Source organism: Bufo gargarizans, chromosome 5 (assembly GCF_014858855.1).
Source record: "Bufo gargarizans isolate SCDJY-AF-19 chromosome 5, ASM1485885v1, whole genome shotgun sequence".
NCBI lineage: Eukaryota > Metazoa > Chordata > Amphibia > Anura > Bufonidae > Bufo > Bufo gargarizans.
Genome location: NC_058084.1, coordinates 267,885,896 through 267,909,039, shown reverse-complemented (window position 1 = coordinate 267,909,039; position 23,144 = coordinate 267,885,896). Strand labels below are relative to the sequence as shown.

At 39.4% G+C, this 23,144-nt stretch overlaps 1 protein-coding gene across 1 annotated transcript in view; it reads left to right on the top strand.

The window, feature by feature from the left end:
• Positions 1-22,342, top strand: part of MYO10 (myosin X) — a 230,000-nt gene extending 207,658 nt beyond the window's left edge. Inside the window, exons 30-41 of the mRNA XM_044295842.1 lie at positions 282-337; positions 721-863; positions 3,993-4,187; positions 4,283-4,440; positions 4,559-4,682; positions 5,782-6,079; positions 16,270-16,477; positions 17,699-17,835; positions 18,574-18,694; positions 18,835-19,287; positions 19,468-19,659; positions 21,350-22,342. Of these exons, the coding sequence (XP_044151777.1) occupies positions 282-337; positions 721-863; positions 3,993-4,187; positions 4,283-4,440; positions 4,559-4,682; positions 5,782-6,079; positions 16,270-16,477; positions 17,699-17,835; positions 18,574-18,694; positions 18,835-19,287; positions 19,468-19,659; positions 21,350-21,460 (2,196 nt within the window). The 3' untranslated portion in view covers positions 21,461-22,342. The remainder of the gene's footprint in view (positions 1-281; positions 338-720; positions 864-3,992; positions 4,188-4,282; positions 4,441-4,558; positions 4,683-5,781; positions 6,080-16,269; positions 16,478-17,698; positions 17,836-18,573; positions 18,695-18,834; positions 19,288-19,467; positions 19,660-21,349) is intronic.
• Positions 22,343-23,144: the final 802 nt, after the last annotated feature.

Sequence of the window (23,144 nt, the reverse complement as noted above, 5' to 3'; positions counted from 1 at the left end):
ATATGATTTAAGTTTCCAGTAGACTATAACACCATCCTATAGGCAGTCCTGGAAGTAAGTAGTTCAGTGAGTTTTTCTTATACAGTTCCCCAACTGATTTTATAATTAAAAAATGATTCATTATAATTAATATCATCATCATTATTAATATGCTTATTATTATTTTATGGATCATTTATAGTATTTATCAGAGCCTAGGCCCACTGTAGGATTACCTTGGTACCCTGTAGATGAATGTTTCCTGTTGTCATTGCTAAATAAGATCATTTGTCTCTGTACAGGGGACTTTGGATGTTGGATTGATCGATTCTGTCTGTGCTTCTGATAACCCTGACAGGTAAGTATTCTCAAAAATCAGAAATATGTAATGATTGTGTATGTTATAATTATGTAGATAGTATGCTCATATTCCAAGCACATTTTGGAAGAAGATTATAACACCGCACATAGATGGATTCTCACACATCAGCATATTAGCTTACAGTCTATAAGGCATGAGAGCCAACTTACAAGACATATAGAATGGTACATCTGCAAATTATTTCCATCACAACTGAGCATCTTTACAGTAAATAGCAACAAAGTGAGAGTTCACTTCTTTCATATGTACTTACCTGGACAGGGAGGGTAACCCGTTCTTGGTCCATTGACTGTTGTGCAAACAGTGTCCATATTTTCTTTACAGCTAATTACATTTTCTCACCTTTTTTCCATCTTCAGACCAAATTCATTTGTAATCATCACAGCAAATCGCGTCCTTCACTGTAACTCCGATACTCCAGAAGAAATGCATCACTGGATAACATTACTGCAAAGGTCGAAGGGAGACACCCGAGTGGAAGGACAGGAATTCATTGTTCGAGGTGAGAAGCAAATTCTGCTTAGTACACCTGACCTAATTAAGTGTGTCTGCCCCAGATCTCAAAAAATTCTCTAATCAGATGAGCAGAACATTTCTGAACACTATATTCATATATTCATGCGCACAACCATGTTTTTCATCCATGTGCTAACCGCATTATTTACGGACAGCAGACTGACCCATTCATTTCTATGGGGCCATGAACACTGCAGTGTGTTTTGCGGATTCGTTTCTCCTTTCCGCAACTTATAGCACATATTCTATTCTGGTCCATTTTTCAGACGAGAATAGCCCTTTCTACTGATGGGAGTGAGAAAAACAAGGAATGCACACGGAATGTGCATGTAAAGTTTGTGGATCCTTTGTATGTGGACCGAAATATGGACACAGCTGTGTGCATGAGGCCTTAAAGGAAATGTGGATGACATATTGTTCGAATCACTTTTTTATGTTAAACATATTCTTTTTTAGAATTTTTGGTATTTAAAAAAAAATTTATGTCACTATCTGTATTTAAAAAATGTATATAATCCAGCAATTTTCACACAGGCCACTAGGTCTAATAATAGGCCATGATTTCCTGTTCTGAGCAGGTAACTTTCCGGTAGCCATTATTGTTATCAGCACAAACACAATGACAATGTATAGATAACACAGGATCCACCATTCACAATAGGTGATAACACAGCTCCTGACCTCTGCACAGGCCACAGAGCATGTCTAGAAAACTCTCCCATAGAAGTCAATGGGGTCCGCTCCTGTCCATTGTGTCTATGACCCATGTAGCCTTCATAATATTAAAACCGCGCTGCTCACCAGAGAATCCACTCAGACCACTTCAGCTTGCGTTGACATTAATCAATACGCCAATTACTGGTTGACGCAAGCTGAAGTGGTCTGAGTGGATTCTCTGGCGAGCAGCGCGGTTTTAATATTATGAAGATTGGAATTCGGTGTGACTAGAACCCACCACGCCTGAAACCTGCAGCGCTCAAAGTAGGATTGACTATTCGGAACTGGCTGTCTCATTAACATCTTTAGGCAGGGCCGATCCTAGGGTCACAGGCGCCTGGGTGCAGAAATATTTCTGGCGCCCCCACATGGGCGTGGTTATCTTACTAACTCCTCCCCTTTACAATGTTTCTATCCAGACCAGGCAGAAGGCATTCAAGGCACTGGGCAGGCTCAATCAGCTCAGCTGAATCAGGCAGCAGCAGCTTTAAAATGCTCCGCTGTCCGCTCGCTCCAGTCCCTCCTCTGCCTCCTAGCTACCACGCTGTCTGAAGATGGCAGAGGTGGGTGGAGCCGAGCGGAGCTATATGATCTCCAGCCGTAGAGGCGGCGCGCCGCGGGCTCTGACGTCACGTCGTCACTGACATCCCGCTCGGCTCGCAGATTCCTCGGCGAATCGGCGGCTCGGCTGCTCGGCTTAACCCACCTCAGCCCCCAGTGCTTAAACACCCTGAAAGACCAGGCCAAGACTCCACTCCAGCCTGCCAGCGAACGATCGCCGCTGGCAGGCTGGAGATCAACTCTCTTACCTTCCGTTCCTGTGAGCGCGCGCGCCTGTGTGCGCGCGTTCACAGGAAATCTCGCGTCTCGCGAGAGGACGCGCCGGCGCGTCCAGGAGGAATGAATCAACCACCTCCAGGACACGTCTGTGCGTACAGCAACAGCGGTCCGGAGGTGGTTAAAAAAAAAAAAAAGTCAAAAAAAAAAAAGTCCCGGCGGCTCGCTCGGCGCCTTTCGGGTGACAGCGCTGGGGTGCGGGGCACCCACTGCACCCCGTGTAGGATCGGCCCTGTCTTTAGGCCTAGTAGACAGTGTGAAAACTGGAGTATTATATACTTTTTTAAATATAGATAGTGTCATGGAAAAACCAAAACTTTTTTTTTTTTTAAATACAAATGTGATTTAACCAATAGGTAATTTTCTGGTGACACATTCCTATTAAAGGGCGTCTGTCACTAGTAAACATACCGCCGTGTAGGGTAGGCGCTCCAAAACATATGCACACCCTGTTGTTGACATCTTACATGCGGACACAAAAATGATCGTGTTCCAATGGCACTCCCCAGCACAGCACAAACTTTATAGGGACAAAATATCTTATGAACGATCATTTGTCTAAACATACGTAAAATTATTTCACAGTTTAAATGAAAGAAAGTGAGTAGTGATCGACTTGCTATAACATCGGTCGGTGCTCATTATATGCCCATGTGAGTGGGCCTTCAACATATTTTTCCACTACAAACACGTATATAGGACATAAGCGCCTGACCACTTGGACCCCTAGTGATCACAAAAACAGGAATCACGGAGTCCCATATGAGAATGGAGGGGTGGATGCATGACCAGCAGCTCCAATCACTGCCAAGCACAGAGCTCCGGCAATCCCATAGAAGTGAATAGAGCAAATGGTCACACATGGGCACCACCACTCATTTCTCTTAGGGGACTCCAGGATCTCCATTTCATGATTAAACACATATCTAATATACTGCACAATTATCTAATATACTTTCCGTTTCAAAATATACCAGAAACAAAAAAGATTTATCCCTAAACTGGGTCCGACCAAGTTAACTTAAAAGTTTTTTGGGGTTTGCATCAACATCCTTTAAAATGATAATTTCTGAAGGTAGTTGTAATTATGTAATGTATTTCTTTTATCTTTATTGTTCCTATCTTCTGTTCTGTGTCAAAGCAGTAATAGGGGCAGTGATAGGGGAGTGTCTATGTTACTAGCTGGGTGGGAGGAGCTGCGGCAGGAAAGGAGAAGTGCATTATGGGTTTGGTTGGATTCAGCAACAGGAAGTGCTACATACAGGATGTACTCTACACGGTGAAAACAGATCCAGAGAGTCCAATTTGATAAACAGAAAAGCATGGGGAAGATGTACATGAGGAATATCTTTTAGTAATCCCAGAAAAGCCATCAAATGGGCCCAAAAGAAGGAATTATTATCATGGCTCACCCACAAGTTGTTCAGAATGGATGTATATGCATCTATGGCTTTTCCTTGTTTTTACCTTGGAAATTTCTCAAAGCATAATATAACCATGATTTATTTTATTACAAGAAAACATAGCATCAGAATTAATATTATATCTTATTATATTATAGGCTGGTTGCACAAGGAAGTGAAAAATAGCCCTAAGATGTCTTTATTGAAGCTAAAGAAACGTTGGTTTGTCCTTACCCATAATTCACTAGATTATTACAAGAACTCTGAGAAAAATGCCATTAAACTGGGCACCCTGGTTCTTAACAGCCTATGTTCTGTGGTACAGTCGGATGAGAAAATCTTTAAAGAAACTGGTAATTAACTTTTGCTTTTAAATATGCTCTTGGATGTTTGAAAGCCTGAAAAGTCAATATTCCGTATATTCATGGACATCAATTTGTTAAATCAGGATACTGGAACGTGATAGTGTATGGACGCAAGCACTGTTATCGCCTTTACACAAAGCTATTGAATGAAGCTACAAGGTGGGCCAGTGCTATCCAGAATGTGATTGACACTAAGGCGCCTATAGACACCCCAACACAGCAGCTCATACAGGATATCAAGGTGAGCATCCAATACAATAAACTGGTTGCTGTAAAGCCAGTGGTGCGCTTTCAACTAGTATGGCCTGGGCGCCATTAATGAACCACAGTAACTAACCACAACTTTGTATTTTTTTAAGGAAAACTGCCTAAATAATGAAGTCACAGAACAGATATACAGAAGAAACCCAATCCTTCGTTATACTCATCACCCCTTGCATTCTCCACTGCTTCCACTGCCATATGGAGACATCAACTTAAACTGTACGTTATTTAGTATCTCTGTATATATGTTAAAGGGGATCTGTCACATTAAATATTGTGCCTCATCTACAAATAGAGCAAGAGAAGCTGAGCAGATTGATATATAGTTTTGTGTAGAAAGATCCAATATCATTTTTATTTTATTTATTTATTTCTGTGCATATTCTATGTTTAGGAGTCCAGTGGGCGGTCCTACACACGCTGTCCTTCTTTCACTGAGACCACCCTTGGTCCAAATTTGGCAATGAATAAAATGAATGTATTTTACCAGTTTTTTTACTGAAATATTGCATAGTGTATAGTTTCCAGTTCAGTGCATTATAATGCTATTAATGCAAAGGTGCTGATACTGTAAGCACTGACTTACTAAATTCTCAGTTAAAGGATAGCTCTAGACAATGAAATATGGCTTTCTACCATCAGGGTCACACATGGTTTAAGCCAATATGTTGGGTGACAGCCAAGTTAAAGGGAATGTGTCATCAGAAGATGGCCTATTGTTTAAATCATGTTTTTATGTGAATTTTTTTGAGTTTTTTTTACATTTTTCCATGTCACCATATATGCTTAAAAGGACTACATTCAAGTGTGATCATTTTCTTCTCCATTAGGGCTCGTTCACTTGAATACACAGGCACCGCTCTGTGGTCATTCTGCATCAAATCCGGAGATGCAGAACGGAAGAATGGAACGGAACACTATGGAAGCACTACGGAGTGCTTTCTGGGGTTCTGTTCCGTGCTTCCACACCGCAAAAAGATAGAACTTGCTCTATCTTTTTGCGGAACGGAAGGATCGCGGACCCATTCAAGTGAATGGGTCTGCGATCCCCAATGCGCCTACCCCACGGACGGTGCCCGTGCATTGCAAACCGCAATTTGCGGTCCACAGCACGGGCACGGGCTTCACACGGTCGTGTGAACGAGTCCTTACACTGATAATGCAGTCAGATACTAGCTATATCTGTAGTAATGTCAACCCTCTTAAGTAATTATCATTGTCAGCAGAGCACTTTATGTGGATTTAATCAGATTCCATTATGATCTTAATATTATCAGATATGTTTAGGAATTAATTACCATTTAATTTCTTGTTATAGTGTTAAAAGACAAAGGCTATACGACACTCCAGGACGAAGCCATGAAGATTTTCAATTCTTTGCAGCAGCTTGAGTCTCTCCCTGATCCTGTCCCAATATTCCAGGGTATTCTTCAGACTGGTCATGACTTGCGACCATTGAGAGATGAGCTATACTGTCAGCTGATTAAACAGACCAACAAATCTCTCCATCCTGGCAGCATTGGCAACCTGTATCACTGGCAGATACTCACTTGTCTGAGCTGTACCTTTCCACCTAGTCGCAGCATTCTGAAGTATCTCAAATTTCATCTGAAGAGGTAAGATAGAACTTCAGTTGTTATATAAGTACTATTTAAATTACATATTTTATTTAGCCCTTACACATTTAAAAAATAAAATATATATATATATATATGTATTAATACACAGTGCATTCGAAAAGTCTTCAGACCCCTTAACTTTTTTCACATTTTGTTATGTTGTGGCCTTGTGCAAAAATTTTAAGAAAATCACGTTTTCCCCTGAATAGAAAAATGAAAACAACATTTTAGAAATGTTTGTAAATTTATTTAAAAAGGAAATACTAAAATTTAGCATGGACGTAAGTATTCAGACCCCCTTGCTATGACACTTGAAATTTAGCTCTGGGGGCCTCTCATTTCTGTTGATCAATCTTGATTGGAGTCAACCTGTGGTTATATCAGTTGACTGAACATGATTTTGAAAGATGCACCCCAGTCTATATAAGGTCTCACAGCTTGCATTGCATATGAGAGCAAAAACCTAGCCATAAGGAGAAAAAGACTGTAGAGATCAGATACATGATTGGGTTAGGGTTAGATCTGGAAAAGAGTACAAAAAAAATCTGATACACTGAAAGTCTCCAAGAGCACATTGTTCTTAAATGGAAGACGTTTGGAACAACCAAGACACTTCCTAGAACTGTCCGAATGCGCTGTATTCCATTTCAAATAAAACTATCTCAAATAATGGAAAGATTTCCTTAGATAAGTTAAGATTCATATGATTTGGGTCCATGACATAAGACTAGTAGATAAGACTCATAAAAGGTGGGCACTATTAAAGGGGTTCACTTTATTTTTTTCTCCACTGCTATAGGTACCTGGTAGAGAAATCGAGAAATCCATACTGGCCTACTTCTCACTGCTGCACTCTAGCTCGTTGGGTCCTGGGCTGTGTTCATTGGACTTTCAGTCCCTGTCTATCTCAGCTGTGACGTGTCACTAAGCAGCTTGTGACACAGCACTGATGTGTCTCTTGGGGACATGTCACTGCAGAGACAATCGTTGGCTGCACTGCTGCACGTGTCCCTGTCCATGCAGAAGTTAACAGACAGGGACCAGAAGTTCAGTGAAGAAAGGCAGAGAGCCACAGAGATATAATGGTTGCAGCAGGGAGCAGATGAGTATGGATTTCTCAGCAGGTACCACTGGCTGAGGGCAAATAAGAAAACAAACATACTGGAACACCCCTTTTTAAGGGTCTTATGATGTTTTAACCACTTCACATCCGTCCGTAGTATATAAACGTCCTATGGGTGGATGTTTATCTCTGAATGCACATTCTGGAACGTCCATTCAGAGATGGCAGCTGCACGCTAATTGTGCAGCTGGTGAGCGGGGGGCCTGCTGTCAGTGACAGCAGGGCAATCCAGAGAGAAGCCAGGGACAGTGCCCAGGTGTCCCTGCCTTCTAGATCGCTGTATACATAGCGCTCAGGGAGCGCTATGCCTGTATAGAGATCAGGAAGCGCTATATAGGGAGAGTGCAGGAGCTGTCGGGTCTTTCACAGACCACAATCAGCCCTGCACTGAGGCTGTACATCGTTGTGTTCTGCTGTACAGCCTCTCTGGGGGCTGTATTTCCACTGTAACTGGGGCTACTATATCAGCCCCAGTTACAGGTGAAATCAAGAGTAAAAAAAAAAAAAAAAGAAGTTAAATGACGTAAAGTGTAAAAAAATGTTTTTGAAATAAAGGTTTCACATGTAAAAAAAAAAAAATTCCCCAATTAAGTAATTAAAATAAAAAAAAATTGAAAAAAATAAGTAAAATAGACATATTTGGTATTGCCGCGTTCGTAACGGCCGGCTCTATAATTATATTAATTATATATAATTATTATAATTGTGTCAAAAAAAGCAATTTTGGTCACCTTCCATCACAAAAAGTGCAACTCCAAGTGATCAAAGAGACGTATGTTCCAGACAATGGTAAAAATAAAACCGTCACCTCATCCCACAAAGAATGAGCCCCTACATAAGAAAATCGCTGAGAAAATAAAAAAACTATTGCTCTCAGAACATGGAGACATTAAAACATCATTTTTTTGCTTCAAAAAATGCTATTATTGTGTTAAAGTGAAATAAAGTGCGACACCAAGCGATTAAAAAGGCTTATGCGGGACGTGATGACGTGATGACGTAGTGGACGTCGCGCTCCCGGCTTCCCCGACTGCTCAGCTACCCCGCCGCTTTGACCATGCTGGCGTCCTTGTGCCGAATCCTCCCTGCACCCTCTCTGTGACCCTCTCTGTGACCGGGTGTTGATTGCTGTTGAGCTGTGGCGTTGTTGCCTCTCGTCTAAGCCTGCCACTCTGCTGCTACCGACTGCTGGGCTCGGATGCGGGGGCTGCCTTTGGCTTTCTGCTGGTTCTGCCGCTCCTGCCGCTTCCTCCTCTTACCCTCCATGTCGTCGTGAACAGTCTGCTATTTGGAGGTTTTTTTTTCCCCCCCGTGGAATGCGCCTCCGGTTCCTGCTGATCTGCTGCTCCCCTCTTGGTGTCAGAGTGAGTAACCTCTGTGTTCCCCCTACCTGATGGTTTGTTGGAGAAGATGTTAAGGTGAAGAATTATACCTAGGACTGTTGCCGATTTTTCTTGCTCTCTCCTTTTGTTATTTTATACGATCTGCCTCTCTCCTCGTGTTCTCAGCTTTTTTCCTCGATTTGTTATGTCTCCCCTTTGATGTTGTGGTGACTAACCTCCCCATGACTGCTGACTCCTACTAACCTTGACTGGAGATTGATAAAGTTACCTATGATTATAACAAAGTGAACTATAGAGTTTAAAGCATAAGGTGGAAAAAAAAAAAGGAAAAAAAAAAAAAATAAAAAAAATAAAATAAAAGAGGTGAAAGAGTATAAAGAAGAGCGGACAAAAAAAAAAAAAAGGGGGAGGAAAAAAAAAAAAAAGAGGAAAAAAAAAGAAGAAAAGAAAACAAGAACTAACAAGAAGGCAGTAGGAAAAAAAAAAGGAGGGGGGATAAGGAAAAAAATAAATAAATAAGGAGAGCAAAGAAGAAAATATATATACTTAAAAGGAGAGAAAGAGAGAAAGAGGCGGAATAAGGGGAAAAAAAAAAAAAAAAAAGAGAAGAAAAAAATAAAATAAAATAAATATAGTAAAAAAAAAAAAAAAAGGAATAAGATATGGGCCCAAAAGCCTTTAGGCGCTCGACTGATCTATCAGGTCAGAAACACGGGTCCAAAACTGCTGAACCAACAAAACAGGACCAGTTTCTGAGGTCTACTATGTTAATACGAGGGGCGGACAAAAGGAATTTTTCGCAAAAAAAAATGATGATTCAGAGGTAACTGTGCTAGAAACACAAAAAGGCGCTAGATACCCTGAAGAAGAAGACGGCATAATGGGGGAAGTTATCCCTAATGACAACTCTTCTCCGCTGGAAGAAATACTCCTAGCAGTTAAACAGAACGGGGATTTAATACAGGCGGTCACAACCCAACTTGGGTTTATTCAAGTTGATGTGGGACTAATAAAAGATGATTTGTCCAAAATGCGAGACAGAGTCAACATCCTTGAAAGTTCCGTCACCCTTATACAGAAGGAATCCAAAAAAATAAATACGGAAGTTTCCGCATTTAAAGCGGAATATAATCTTTTGAAGAAAAAGGTAGTGGACCTTGAGGATAGGTCACGAAGATACAATGTGAGAATAATAGGGATTCCAGAGGGTGTGGAAGAGAAAAATCCAACCCAATTTGTACAGAAATTAATTCTTGAGAACTTTGGGAAAGAGTCATTTTCTCCTCTTTTTATGATTGAAAGAGCTCATCGGGTCCCAGGAGGAAAACCAATTCCAGGGAGACAACCTCGGACAATCCTTGCTAAATTATTCGAAAGAAATACAAGAAAAGAGACGCACATTTATGACTGTTAAAAAGAGGCTAAGAGAAAGGGATATTATATATTCTCTTATATTCCCGGCCAAATTGCGGATTGTTTTTGAAGATAAAACCCTTTTTTTTGACACCTCAGAAGAAGCCGCGGACTGGCTTGATCGAAACAATTGATGACTCAATTGGGTTATGATCTGGCGGGAATAATTAATTAGTATTATAAGGGGCTTATACCCCTAAATGTTGTTTTCTTTGCTTCTTAATGGCGGTGCGGGGGTGGCTGAGTGGGGGGAGTGTCGAGGGTTGGTCATAGGAAAGAAATCTACTACAATATGTGGTGGATTGCTTGTGGGAGGGGGGTGAGGGGGGGGGGGTTGGGTTGTGGTGCGTCAAAGTGGGTGTGGTTTCCCTTTTTTCAGTTTACTATTTTTTTTTCTTTTTTCTTCTTTTCTCCCTCTCTCCTGATCCTCCATTTAACCATTGTTGATGACGATGATTAGAATTTTTGCTTGGAATGTACGAGGTTTGGGGGAAAGAGGTAAGAGACAAGCGGTTTTTGACCTGACTCAGGCCCATCTACCAGCAATAGTCTGCCTGTTAGAGACCCATCTTACTGAGGAGACCACTAGAGTGGTCGACAGGGGATGGGCTGCGCATACGTATCATTCTACCCTCACCAATTACTCGAGAGGTGTTACGGTGTTGATACATAGACTTATAGACTTCGTTTGTGAGGCATCCTCTGTCGACCAACAGGGGAGATTTATTTTTTTATATTGTAGGTTAGGGGGAGAGTTATGTATTTTGGCCTTTGTCTATATCCCTCCGCCATTTTCTTTTTTGGTTCTTAATTCTCTTCTATTATTTATGGATAAATGGCCAGAATGTCCAACATTGATTATTGGCGATTTTAACTGTGTCATCGATCCTCTACGTGACAGGGTCTCTATGAGTGCCAGGAGTGACAGTCCGGTCCAGGGGTCTCCCCTGGCACGGTTTTGCCTGGAGGCTGGATTTGAGGACGCTTGGGAACATCTGGGACAGGGGAAAAGGGTTTTTTCATGCTTTAGTAAAGCAGGTAAATCGTTGTCCAGAATAGATCTTGTATTGATAAATAGCAAATATGTGAAACTGATAAAACGAATGAAATATGAAACAAGGTCAATATCTGACCATTCTCCGCTATTACTTGAATTATGCTTGTCTCAGGAAAGATATACACCAAAACTTTCCTTTAGACTAAACCCTTACTGGCTATCAGTTATAAAGACACATGATATAATTCAAAATGAAATAGGCCGATTCTGGGATATTAACTACGGCTCAGCAAAAATTCAAGTGGTATGGGATACCTTTAAGGCGTACATGAGGGGACTGATGGTTAGTAATATCACGAACCTTAGAAGGGAATACGGAAAAAAACAGAAAAATCTAGAAAAACATGTAGTGTCGGCGACAGAATCCTTCCATATAAATAAGACGGAGAAGAATAGGGAAAATATGCAAAAAGCCACACAAACATATGCTAATTTTTTATTGGATAAGGCCCAACAGAATCTTTTCTTTAAAGGACAAAAATATTTTTCAGAGTCTGGGCGACCTGGTAAACTTCTCTCCAGAGTAATCTCCAATCAACATCCCAAAAAACATATAGACAAGGTTCGAGTGAGTGATGGTAGGATAGTCACTAGACAGGGCCCGGTGGAGAAGGCCTTTCTTGATTATTTTCTTGATCTGTATAAGGCTGATTCTAACATTACAGAGGATAAGATAGATTTCTATTTAGATAGGATCAACTTTTCAACTATTACTGAGACGCAAAAGAAAGCATTAGAATTGGAGGTCTCAATTCAGGAACTTGAGGGAGCTATTAAACTATGTTCAGCTAATTCTACTCCTGGTTCAGACGGGCTTCCATATGAATTTTATAGTAAATACGGGGACTGTATTTTTCCTAGATTATTGGAGGTCTTTGCTGAATCAATGGAGGATGGGATGTTACCAGATTCAATGATGGAGGCTACAATAATACTAATTCCAAAAAAAGGCAAGGACCCTCTAGATCTAGAATCTTATAGACCAATTTCACTGCTTAATGCAGATGTAAAGCTTTTGGCGAGGGTCCTTGCTACAAGGCTTTCTGGGGTCATCTCCTCCATAGTCCATCCGGATCAGAGCGGTTTTATTCAAAATAAGGGTACACATCATAATTTACATCGGCTCTTTTCTAATATCCAGGCCCCTGGGGGGACCGCCCGCTCCATCCTGTCATTGGATGCCTCTAAGGCCTTTGACAGGGTGGAGTGGCGTTTCCTCTGGAAGGTTCTTGCTAGGATGGGCTTTGGAGAGAGGTTTATACGCATTCTTAAGTTATTGTATAGATCCCCAAGGGCTAAATTGAGTCTTAATGGAATTCTGACTAGTTGTATCGAGTTAAACAGAGGCACCCATCAGGGTTGCCCATTATCTCCCTTACTATTCGATATGTATATCGAACCCCTTGCGATGGCCATCAGGCAGGACGATCAGGTTAAAGGATTTGGTACGCTAGGAATACAAGACCGTATCTCATTATATGCAGATGATGTTCTGTTTTTTATAGATCACACGGAAACTACTCTCCCCAGGATTATTCAAATGGTTAAAGCATTTGGTGAGGTGTCTGGTCTTCTTATAAACTGGGCCAAGACCAGTCTGCTCCCAATAGACCCCCTGCCACAGAAAGAGGTTCCTGTTACACAGTTGGATATTGTTGATACTTTTCAATATTTGGGTTTGACTATATCGCCTCGGGTCGAAAACTTTGTAGAACTTAATTTGATCCCCATAATGGTAAAGATTAGAGCTAAAATAGGGATCTGGCTGAAACTTCCCCTGTCTAGAGCTGATCGAGTTTCACTGGTTAAAATGGTGATATTACCACAATTTCTTTATGTGCTCAGGAATACACCTATTTGGATACAAGACAAACATTTTAAACTTATGGAAAGAATAATTAATGACTTAATATGGGGAAGAAAGCGAGTTCGAATTAAGTTGGAATATTTGTATAAATCAGTGGAGTGCGGGGGTTTAAATCTCCCCTACTTTAAGGGGTATTTTATTGCAGCCCAGTTATTGATGTGCTATGAATCAGAGAACAGCGCACTGCTGGGGAAGTTGGTAAATAGTCACGCTCACAATAATATTTTCACCTTGTTGGAATCTGGTCTATTGAAGAGTTATGAGCAAGGCTATAGAGAGACTATAAAACTACTCCTTAAGGTGTGGGCTACAACTAGGACATGGTTGAAGGTTAAGGGTTCACTTACATTTACGCCTCTTTGGCATAATTTGTATTTACAAAGGCTGGATGAAATTGCAGCTGACAAATTTTGGCAGAAGAATAAAATTTTATATATTTCACAGGTAGTTAAAGATAGAGAAATTAAACCCTTTATAGAAATGACACATAATATAAAAAATCTTTCATGGTTTAGGTATTTTCAATTGCGATCTGTGTTATCTAGTTTGGATGATAAGCGGCTGTTGGATATAGATAATTTATCCTTTTTGAATGATTAGGTAGGGGGCACACTTTCTAGAATAAAAATTTCAAATATATATAAGTTATTACTTAAGGTACGGTTTAGTGATATACACTCACCAGGACAAAAATCGTGGGAGGTGGATTGTCCGAATTTACAAATAGAAGGGTGGGAGAATATTTTTGGGAATTTATCTTTATTATCCCAGAACTTTAACCATGTTCTAATACAATTCTATATTTGCCACAGATTATATATAACTCCCCTATGGATGAATAAATGCGGGTTAAGAGACACGTCCAACTGTCCCAAATGTGACACTGTAGGAGCAGACTTTCTCCATATGATATGGACCTGTCCAGAACTTATAAATTACTGGAATGGTATCAATAATTGTATTATGTGTAAACTAAAAATTCGAATTCCTTTTGAACCACAAGTATTTGTTCTTAATGATCTTTCCAAACTAAAAAATCATAAGTATCAAAAGATCTTCCTGAGTAGAATATTGATGTTGGCTAGAGTTTTGATCAGTCGGACCTGGTTTGCCCGATCCATTCCAGACATAAATACATGGACAAATTTAATTGATAAGGTAAAGAACTACGAGAAAATTATATATAGACGGAGGGAAATTGAACACCAGTGGAGTAGGATATGGAGTGGTTGGAGGTCTGATTAGCTGAGGTCAAGTTGTTTTATATATAGGGGTCCTACTTTGACGCACCACAAATCGGGGGGGAGGGAGGGGAGGGTTTTCTAAATGTTATGAAAAGACGAGCTGAATATATTTATATTTATATATAATTAGTTGGGTCACTAAGAATTGAGAGATTGTAAAGACTTTGTTTTACTGTAAATGTTCTGCAGTTTTCCCAATAAATTTTTTGGAAATAAAAAAAAAAAAAAAAAAGGCTTATGCCCCCCAAAATAGTACCAATCAAATTGTCACTTCATCCTGCAAAAAATTAGACCCTAACTAAGACAATCGGTCAAAAAAAAAAAAGGTATGGCCCTCAGACTATGGAGAGACTAAAACATCATTTTTTTTGTTTCAAAAATGCTATTATTGTGTAAAACTTAAATAAATAAGAAAAAGTATACATATTAGGTATTGCCACGTCCATAACAGTCTACTCTATTAAAGTTTCACATGACCTAACCCCTCAGATGAACGCTGTAACAATAAATAAATAAATAAAAACTGTGCTAAAACAACCAATTGTTTGGTCACCTGGCCCCATAAAGTGCAATAATGAATGATCAAAAAATTGTATGTACCCAAAAATGGTACCAATAAAAACATCAACTCTTTCTGCAAAAAAAGAGCCCCTGCACAAGACGATCGGCAAAAAAAATAAAAAAAATATGGTGTTCAGAAAATGGTGACACAAAAACATAATAAAGCATTTTTGAAGAAAAAAAAATATGTAAAACTGAAGCAAAGAAAGTAGACATATTTGAAATTATTGTGTCTGTAACAACCTACTCTACAAAAATAGCACATGATCTACCCTGACAGATGAATGTTTTAAAAAAATAAAAACAGTGCCAAAATGGAAATTTATTTGTTACCTTGCCTCACAAAAAAAACTAATATAGAGCATTTAAAAATCATATGTACCCCAAAATAGTACCAATAAAACTGCCCCCTTATCCCCTAGTTTCCAAAATGGGGTAACTTTTTGGGAGTTTCTACTGTAAGGGTGCATCGGGGGGCTTCAAATGGGACATGGCATCTAAAAACCAGTTCAGCAAAATCTGCCTTCCTAAAACCATACGGCGCTCCCTTTCTTCTGCGCCCTGCCGTGTGCCCTTACATCAGTTTACAACCACATGTGGGGTGTTTATGTAAACCGCAGAATCAGGGTAATAAATATTGAGTTTTGTTTGGCTGTTAACCCTCGATGTGTTAAAGAAAAAAATGGATTGAAATGGAAAATCTGCCAAAAAGGTGAAATTTAGAAATGTCATCTCCATTTTCCTTTAATTCTCGTGGAACACCTAAAGGGTTAACAAAGTTTTGTAAAATCAGTTTTGAGTAACTTGAGGGGTGAAGTTTCTACAATGGGGTAATTTGTGGGGGGTTTCCACTATGTAAGCCCCACAAAGTGACTTCAGACCTGAACTGGTCTTTAAAAAGTGGGTTTTGGAAATTTTCTTAAAAATTGTAAAAATTGCTTCTAAAATTCTAACCCTTCTAACGTCCTAAAAAAAAAAATTACATTTACAAAATGATGCCAACATAAAGTAGACATATGGGGAATGCTAAGTAATAAATATTTTATGAGGTATCACTTTCTGTTTTAAAAGCAGAGAAATAGAAATTTAGAAAATTTGCTAATTTTTCTAAATTTTTGATGAATTTTTGAATATTTTATAAATAAAGGTGAAATATATTGACTCAAATTTACCACTGTCATGAAGTAAAATTTTCCATAAGAAAACAATCTCAGAATGGCTTGGATAAGTAAAAGCGTTCGAAAGTTATTACCACATAAAATTACACGTCAGTTTTGCAAAATTAAGCCTGGTCAGGAAGGGGGTAAATGGCCTGGATGTGAAGTGGTTAATTGCTTTCAAATTGTATTGCGATTTGTGGTAGCAAATGAGGATATGTTTGGTATCAATTATCTGTGGAGAAATAGTGCATATGAGTTAGTTGCTCTAGTTATGGTGCATCGTAAAGGCAATATTTTCAGCCAGGACTTTGGCTTAGTTCATCTGCATCTATTTCAATGTTTTATTACTTTTCATAAGATTTATCTTGCGAGTAAACCAGCTAATGCTTTGTATGTATTTTTTAATTTTACCTTCCTAGAATACGAGAACAGTTTCAGGGTTCAGAGATGGAAAAGTACGCTCTATTTATCTATGAATCATTGAAAAGAACCAAATGCAGGGAGTTTGTGCCATCTCGAGATGAAATTGAAGCTTTAATGAAGAGGCAGGAAATTACAACCACAGTATACTGCCATGGTGGAGGAGCTTGCAAGATCACTATCACTTCCCATACCACAGCTGGCGAGGTGAGACCTTAACATGGGTGGTCTAATACAGGGTGGGGAAGGTTTACAAAAACTAGTAGAAATCAAAATTGAACAAATCTTCCACAATGACCGACTGAATTTAATTTTTCATAGGCCCTTTGAGAAATTAAAGTAATAATTTGGTTACATGATTGATAACTTTATTTCCTTCTTACACTACTTTCACACTAGAGTTTTAGTTTTCCGGTATTGAGATCCTTCATAGGGTCTAAATACCGGAAAAAAACTGTTCAGTTTTGTCCCCATTCATTGTCAATGGGGACAAAACTGAACTGAACAGGTATGGAATGCTCCAAAATGCATTCCGTTCCGTTTAGATGCGTTCCCAGACTGGAGAGCAAACCTCAACATGTTGTAGTTTGCTTTCCATCCTGGAATGCGGAGCAAGACGGATCTGGCATGACCCACATAACAAGTCAATGGGGACGGATCTGTTTTCTCTGACACAATTTGCCACAATAGAAAACGGATCCGACACCCATTGACTTTCAATGGAGTTAATGACGGATCCGTCTTGGCTATGTTAAAGATAATACAACCGGATCCGTTCATAACGGATGCAGATGGCTGTATTATCAGTAATGGAAGCGTTTGTGCTGAACTCTAGCAAAAATGCTAGTGAGAAAGATGTCTTAAAAGGGAATTTCCACCTGGACAACCATGTCCATATACCAATTCTGTGTCTCCCTCTGGTAGCCAGAATGGTGAGCCGATGCAATGAGCAGCTCTTGTTCTACAGACTGGGCACAACTACATGTGATATGGTTACCCAATGTTTTTAGCGGGTGATGTTTAATACTACCATACCTTGAAATGTCTACACACGAAAAACTGAAGGACCCTTTACACAGCCTGATTTTCAGGCAGATTATCGCTAACGAGCGTTCATATGGCTGCTTGTTGGCGATAATCTGCCTGCGTTGCTGATTACCCAATTAATGACTATCGTTCATCAGGTAATAGATCATTGGTGCTGTCACCAAAATCCAAATTTGCTGGCAGCAGATCATCAGCACTCAGCTGCTTACAAACAATGATTCTGTATGGGGACGAACGATGGCATTAGTGATCGCTCCTTCCCATACTGTGGTGGAGATCGCTACATGTAATTGCCTCCTTCCCAACAATCGCTTGCTACATTGGGACATGCAAAGGGTCCTTTACATATCATTCATGATTACACCAATTTTCTCTTTGTAGGTTGTAGAGAAGTTGATCCGAGGCCTGGCCATGGAAGATAGCAGAAATATGTTTGCCCTCTTCGAGTACGATGGGGTTACAGAAAAAGCCATTGAAAGCAGAGCTGTTGTGGCAGATGTACTGGCTAAATTTGAAAAGTAGGTTTCACATGCTCGCCATTAACTACTGATTGTGAATCGTAAAATCAAAAAGTAGCTCTAATAATTTTATTGCATGCAGATGTGTTTCCCATTAGACTCTTATTTTTCCCACAGTCCATATGTGACAATTTAATATAATACTTAGACATATTATATAAAAACCACATACAGTATCTCCTTCACCACCTTTTGTTACTAAACAGTTGAACCAGTTGAATCCAAGTCATTAAGTTATAAGGAATAATCATGATATATTATGGCCCATGCTGCTACAAATGGCTTCTCTGGTTACTAGAAGAAACAATGTAGACTTTGCCCTAGACTCCTGGGGTGGGACAAGTAACATCAACCATCAACATCCTGATTCTGTCTTGAATCAAAGGAAATGGGTGGAGATGCCTGCTTAGCTAATCAATGGCATCAGCGGTGACCTGCCTCAGCCATTAATTGGTCAGTTACTAGCTGATCAGGCATCTCCTGGCATTTTTCTGTGGAAAGCAGGGGCAATCGTCAAAACAGCAGATGAAAGGGGATTGGTGAACTATAGGCCATATATTAAACATGTAATCCCACTGGACAACCACTTTAACTTCTCCTTTAAACTTTTTAAAGTAAAAAGCATTGATGTTTTTATATAGCTGTCATTTGAGCTATTAGATCATGTACATATTAATCTCTACAGGAATTTGTCAGGGATTAAGTAGAAAATCTTATACAGTGTTTTGTCTTTCAAAGGCTTAGAGCAAGTGCGGAAACAGGAGACAGACAATGGAAGTTCTACTTTAAGCTGTATTGCTTCTTAGACACTGAACACGTACCAAGGGACAGTGTTGAATACGCATTTATGTTCGAACAGGTAAGAGTAATGTGTAAAAAAAAAACACCTTGCCTCCCACGTTTTTACTTTTATTTACAGTAGGGAAAACTTTAGAACAAAACTGCACGTAACGCACAGCACAAATATCTAATTATACATAACGTTATACTTTTTCTCAGGCACATGAAGCAGTTATTAGGAGCCACTATCCAGCACCTGAAGAAACTCTACAGGTTCTAGCAGCTTTAAGATTGCAGTATTCCCAAGGAGACCACAGCCCACACACAGCTGTACCAGAGATGGAACAGTTTTACCCTATTCAGAGACTAAAGTCACGAATTTCTCAGTCCACCAAAGTGTCCACACCAACAGAACGATGTGAAAGAAAGAGGTCTAGTTTCTTGGAAGGTACCTTAAGAAGAAGCTTCAGAAGTGGCTCTGTGAGTAAACAGAAGGCAGAAGATGACCAAATGTTGGATATGTGGGTTAAAGAAGAGGTGATGTCAACCAGGACCAATATTATTGATAAATGGAAGAAACTACAGGGAATGACTCCAGAGCAATGCATAACCAAATACATGGGCCTGATAAAAGAATGGCCTGGTTATGGATCAACGCTGTTTGATGTTGAGGTAAGAAAACTGTATTTATCGCAGTTTCAGATTAGATGTTTAGTACTTTTTGGTGGTATGCTAGATAGACATGACATGATAAGTTCACATCAAATAACTTGTAATAAGTGTTTCTTTACCATCATATATACAGATTCTTACTCAGTTCTAACAACTTTTGGGTGTTTGCTTGGTCTACAGTGCAAAGAAGGTGGATTTCCTCAAGAACTGTGGTTAGGTGTGAGTGTTGAATCTGTTTCGGTGTACAAAAGAGGAGAAGGAAGACCTTTGGAAGTATTTCACTATGAACATATCCTTTCTTTTGGTGCTCCATTAGCCAACACTTACAAGATAGTTGTGGATGAGCGGGAGCTTCTGTTCGAAACTAGTGCGGTAAGTAAACCCTGTATACTAAAAGCCACATTCGATATAGCCACTATTATCATATCTTTCTTTATATGTACGTTCAGTCTCAATAAAATTTGCTGTATGGCATTTAAAATGTTGTCAGCTGCTCTGTAGCAACAGATTACAGACTGTCACTTTGTCAGCATACTTGATTACAGGGGTTATCCCAGAATGACAACTTATAACCTATGCATAGGATAGGTGATAAGTGTTTTATCAGTAATGTCTTATGTGATTTGTGGCTATTCCAGTGATCATAATGGGTTTCTCATTCACAAAATAGGGGATAAATATTGCTAATGGGAAAACCCCATTAAAGAAGCTGGTGAACAATGTGCAGAATGTTAAATGTCTTGCTGCAATTCTCAGTGCTATTGCCATCATTTTATATATCATTAGGGGCGTAGCATTTCTTCTGTCTGAGTTAAAATAATGCAGTGTCTTTACCCGCAGCCCTTTACAACCTCATAGGTAACACAAAGTGACATAACAATGCTATAAATGTCATTTTTATAAAGTAAAATAAATGAAGAAACACAACCCAAAATGTACTCTTCATGAATGTATTTCTCTTTAACTTCATCATTTAACCTGTTCTGATGGAGATGTTCAATATACTTCCTTTTAAATGTTTACTCTGTCCCAGCCTGAGTTACCCCAGGCCGCGTGTTATGGGTGGGCCTGCAGTGTCCTGTTCAGGTTTATATAACGATGACTGCGGGGTGTCAATATGGACCAGATTTTACCAAAAGCATCCCAAGCAGGGCAAAGCATCTTTAACTGTGCTCCCATGTTATGAACAGATTATGTCCAAGTCTGAAAGGCAACGAGCATAGAATAGCGCAAGGCAACAGTATCATAAGGGATACAGACTGTGCATCTGGCCGTTACTTAAGGCTCCTTTACAGTGGCCGAGCACCGACCAGATAATCACTAGCAAGCATTATTTGTAGCAATTATCTTCTGATATAAAGGTGCTGCCAATTACCCAAAGAACGAGCAAAACACTCTGTGTGGACACCTAAATAATCGTTTGTCGGCAGCAGATTGTGGTGTCTAAACAGCCTCTGCTGCTGGCAAACAATGATTCTGTATGGGGGCGAGCGATGGCATTAGTGATCACTCCTTCCCATACTGTGGAGGAGATCACAGCATGTAAATACAGCAGTCTCATTCACTGACAAGCAGGCTGATGCTCCGTCTAGCAGTGTAAAGGGATCTTTAGTGTCCTTGGCAATTTGGTGTATTCTGCTGATAGGACTAAAATGTGCAGCTTCCCCGCTGCTTCCTCGATTACAAAGGAAGTGAATCGGGTATTAGATGAATAACAGAGAATTGAATATACAATATTGCTCAGCACACTTCATAGTACAATATTTTTGTGACTAATACCATTTAACAACCGTTCATATAAGAATATATGTATATAATAATAATAATAATAATAATAAAATAATAAAATGTATTGATATAGCGCCACTATATTCTGCAGCGCTTTACAAATTCATAGGGTTCATGTACAAAACAAAAGTAACTGGCTAATATGCAACTGAAACACTAGGAGTCAGGGCCCTGCTCGCAAGAGCTTACAATCTATATGTATATAATATATAGCATGTACCATATATTGGGAAATAACCTAACCATTTCATTCTCTTTTCTGCCTCTGATAAAGGTGGTTGATATTGCAAAGCTGATGAAGGCATACATCAGTATGATAGTGAAGAAGAGATACAGCACCACGCGATCAGAAAGTAGCCATGGAAGCCAGGGAAGCTCTAGGTGAAGATGGTGCCTCACACATATCTCCTCTGACCATAGCTTGGTCCTCGCCTCTAATTGAAAGGTGCTTCAGTAATATGTAACTTAACATTTGTCATCACATATCCAGGCTTTCATGGCAGTCAGGAGGATGTAGTGCCTAAACTATTAGAAAAGACAGCATGATCCCAAAGTATATTGCTTCTCAGTGACCATTGCCTTAGATTTTAAGACCCTGCTCTGAATGCAGAGTGATGTGCCTTTACCCCGATACCCCATGTGTCCTCCTGGTTTCCCCAAGAAGAGTATTGGAGAGCTGCAGGCAGCGTCCCCAGGATCCATTAATGATGCAACTTTGTGTTTTTTGTCTGTTTTTGTGTGTGAATCTTGTAAATTCTTTTTTTTATTCCAGGTATTGGATGAAAGGGAATGTTAATGTGCAATGCTGTGTGTATATTTTAATTGATCAGTTACATTGGGCGATAAAGGTCCATAGTGTGTTATGAATGGTATAATGCCACTTTTACCATTTTGTATTACTATCTGTCACCAGTAAACATCCCCTGATTGCTGTATGTTAAATGAAGAGATGACATAGCTACTAGAAAGAGTACAGTATTTATAAACTGCCTTGTTATGAAGATGCATAAGATGTCAGTAGCACTTGCTCTACAAACGTTTTCTTTACTTGATTGCCATATTAACATTGTTAAAGTGCTTGTAAATAGGTAAATGTGAGTGCTATATTTTTCTATGGAAAGTTTTAATATGAAGCAAAATATTTCACCACCTAGTGGTTAGTGTCAGAAAAGCCGAATCTATATTCTGCAATGGGACGGCAATATGTTGAAAAGATTTGCTTCATTGTAATATAAACTCTTGTCAATAAAATATTGTATTTAATGTGGATCGGTGTTTTTTTTTTTTTTTTTTACTTCCGTGAAATTTTAGTATGTATTGCAACAGACTACCTTTCAAGTAGAGGATTAAGGAGTCGAGAATCATGCCAATGTGAAACTGATGGAGAAGATGCCATACTACTCTCCACTGTTTCCACTTGTGTATTATTGCTGTTATGAAAGGTGATCATACATTCCAGACCCCAAAAAGTAAGGATAACAGCAAAATCCTATAAAAGTAATACAATTTGCTAGAGACATTATAAAAAACGACAATCAGCCGAGAAGACTTCTGTGCAAGTGGTCAGTTACGTTACAATACTAACTGGTTCCAGGACAACCATTGTAAATTGAAAATATTGTAATTTGAGTCTATGGAAAGCTAGTAAGTGTCTTCAGAGGCCCAATGGTATCCTAAAGTAAGAGGAAATGAAGATGTAGAAAAAAATAAAGGCAGATAAACCAAATCCTTACATATGACAGAAGTAGATGATGGAAGCTGTAAATCATTTTCTATGATGAGGACAGGAGATTCTTCAAAATCTTCTTCTCCCCAGTACGATTTATCATGCCTGACAAACATGGTAAAAATGCACAATTATAACAGGTTCAATGAGGTTCGGTGTCCAACCAATATTTTCTAACTACCTGCGCTAAAGACTTATTTCTCATAAGGAACACCAATAATTTTTATTTATGAAACCAGAAAGGGATCCTACACACCATTCAATGGATCATAAAATGCCTGTGTTGCATATAGTGTGTACATAGAGTAAGTGTAGTCTGTATAGGGTAAATGTAATCTATATA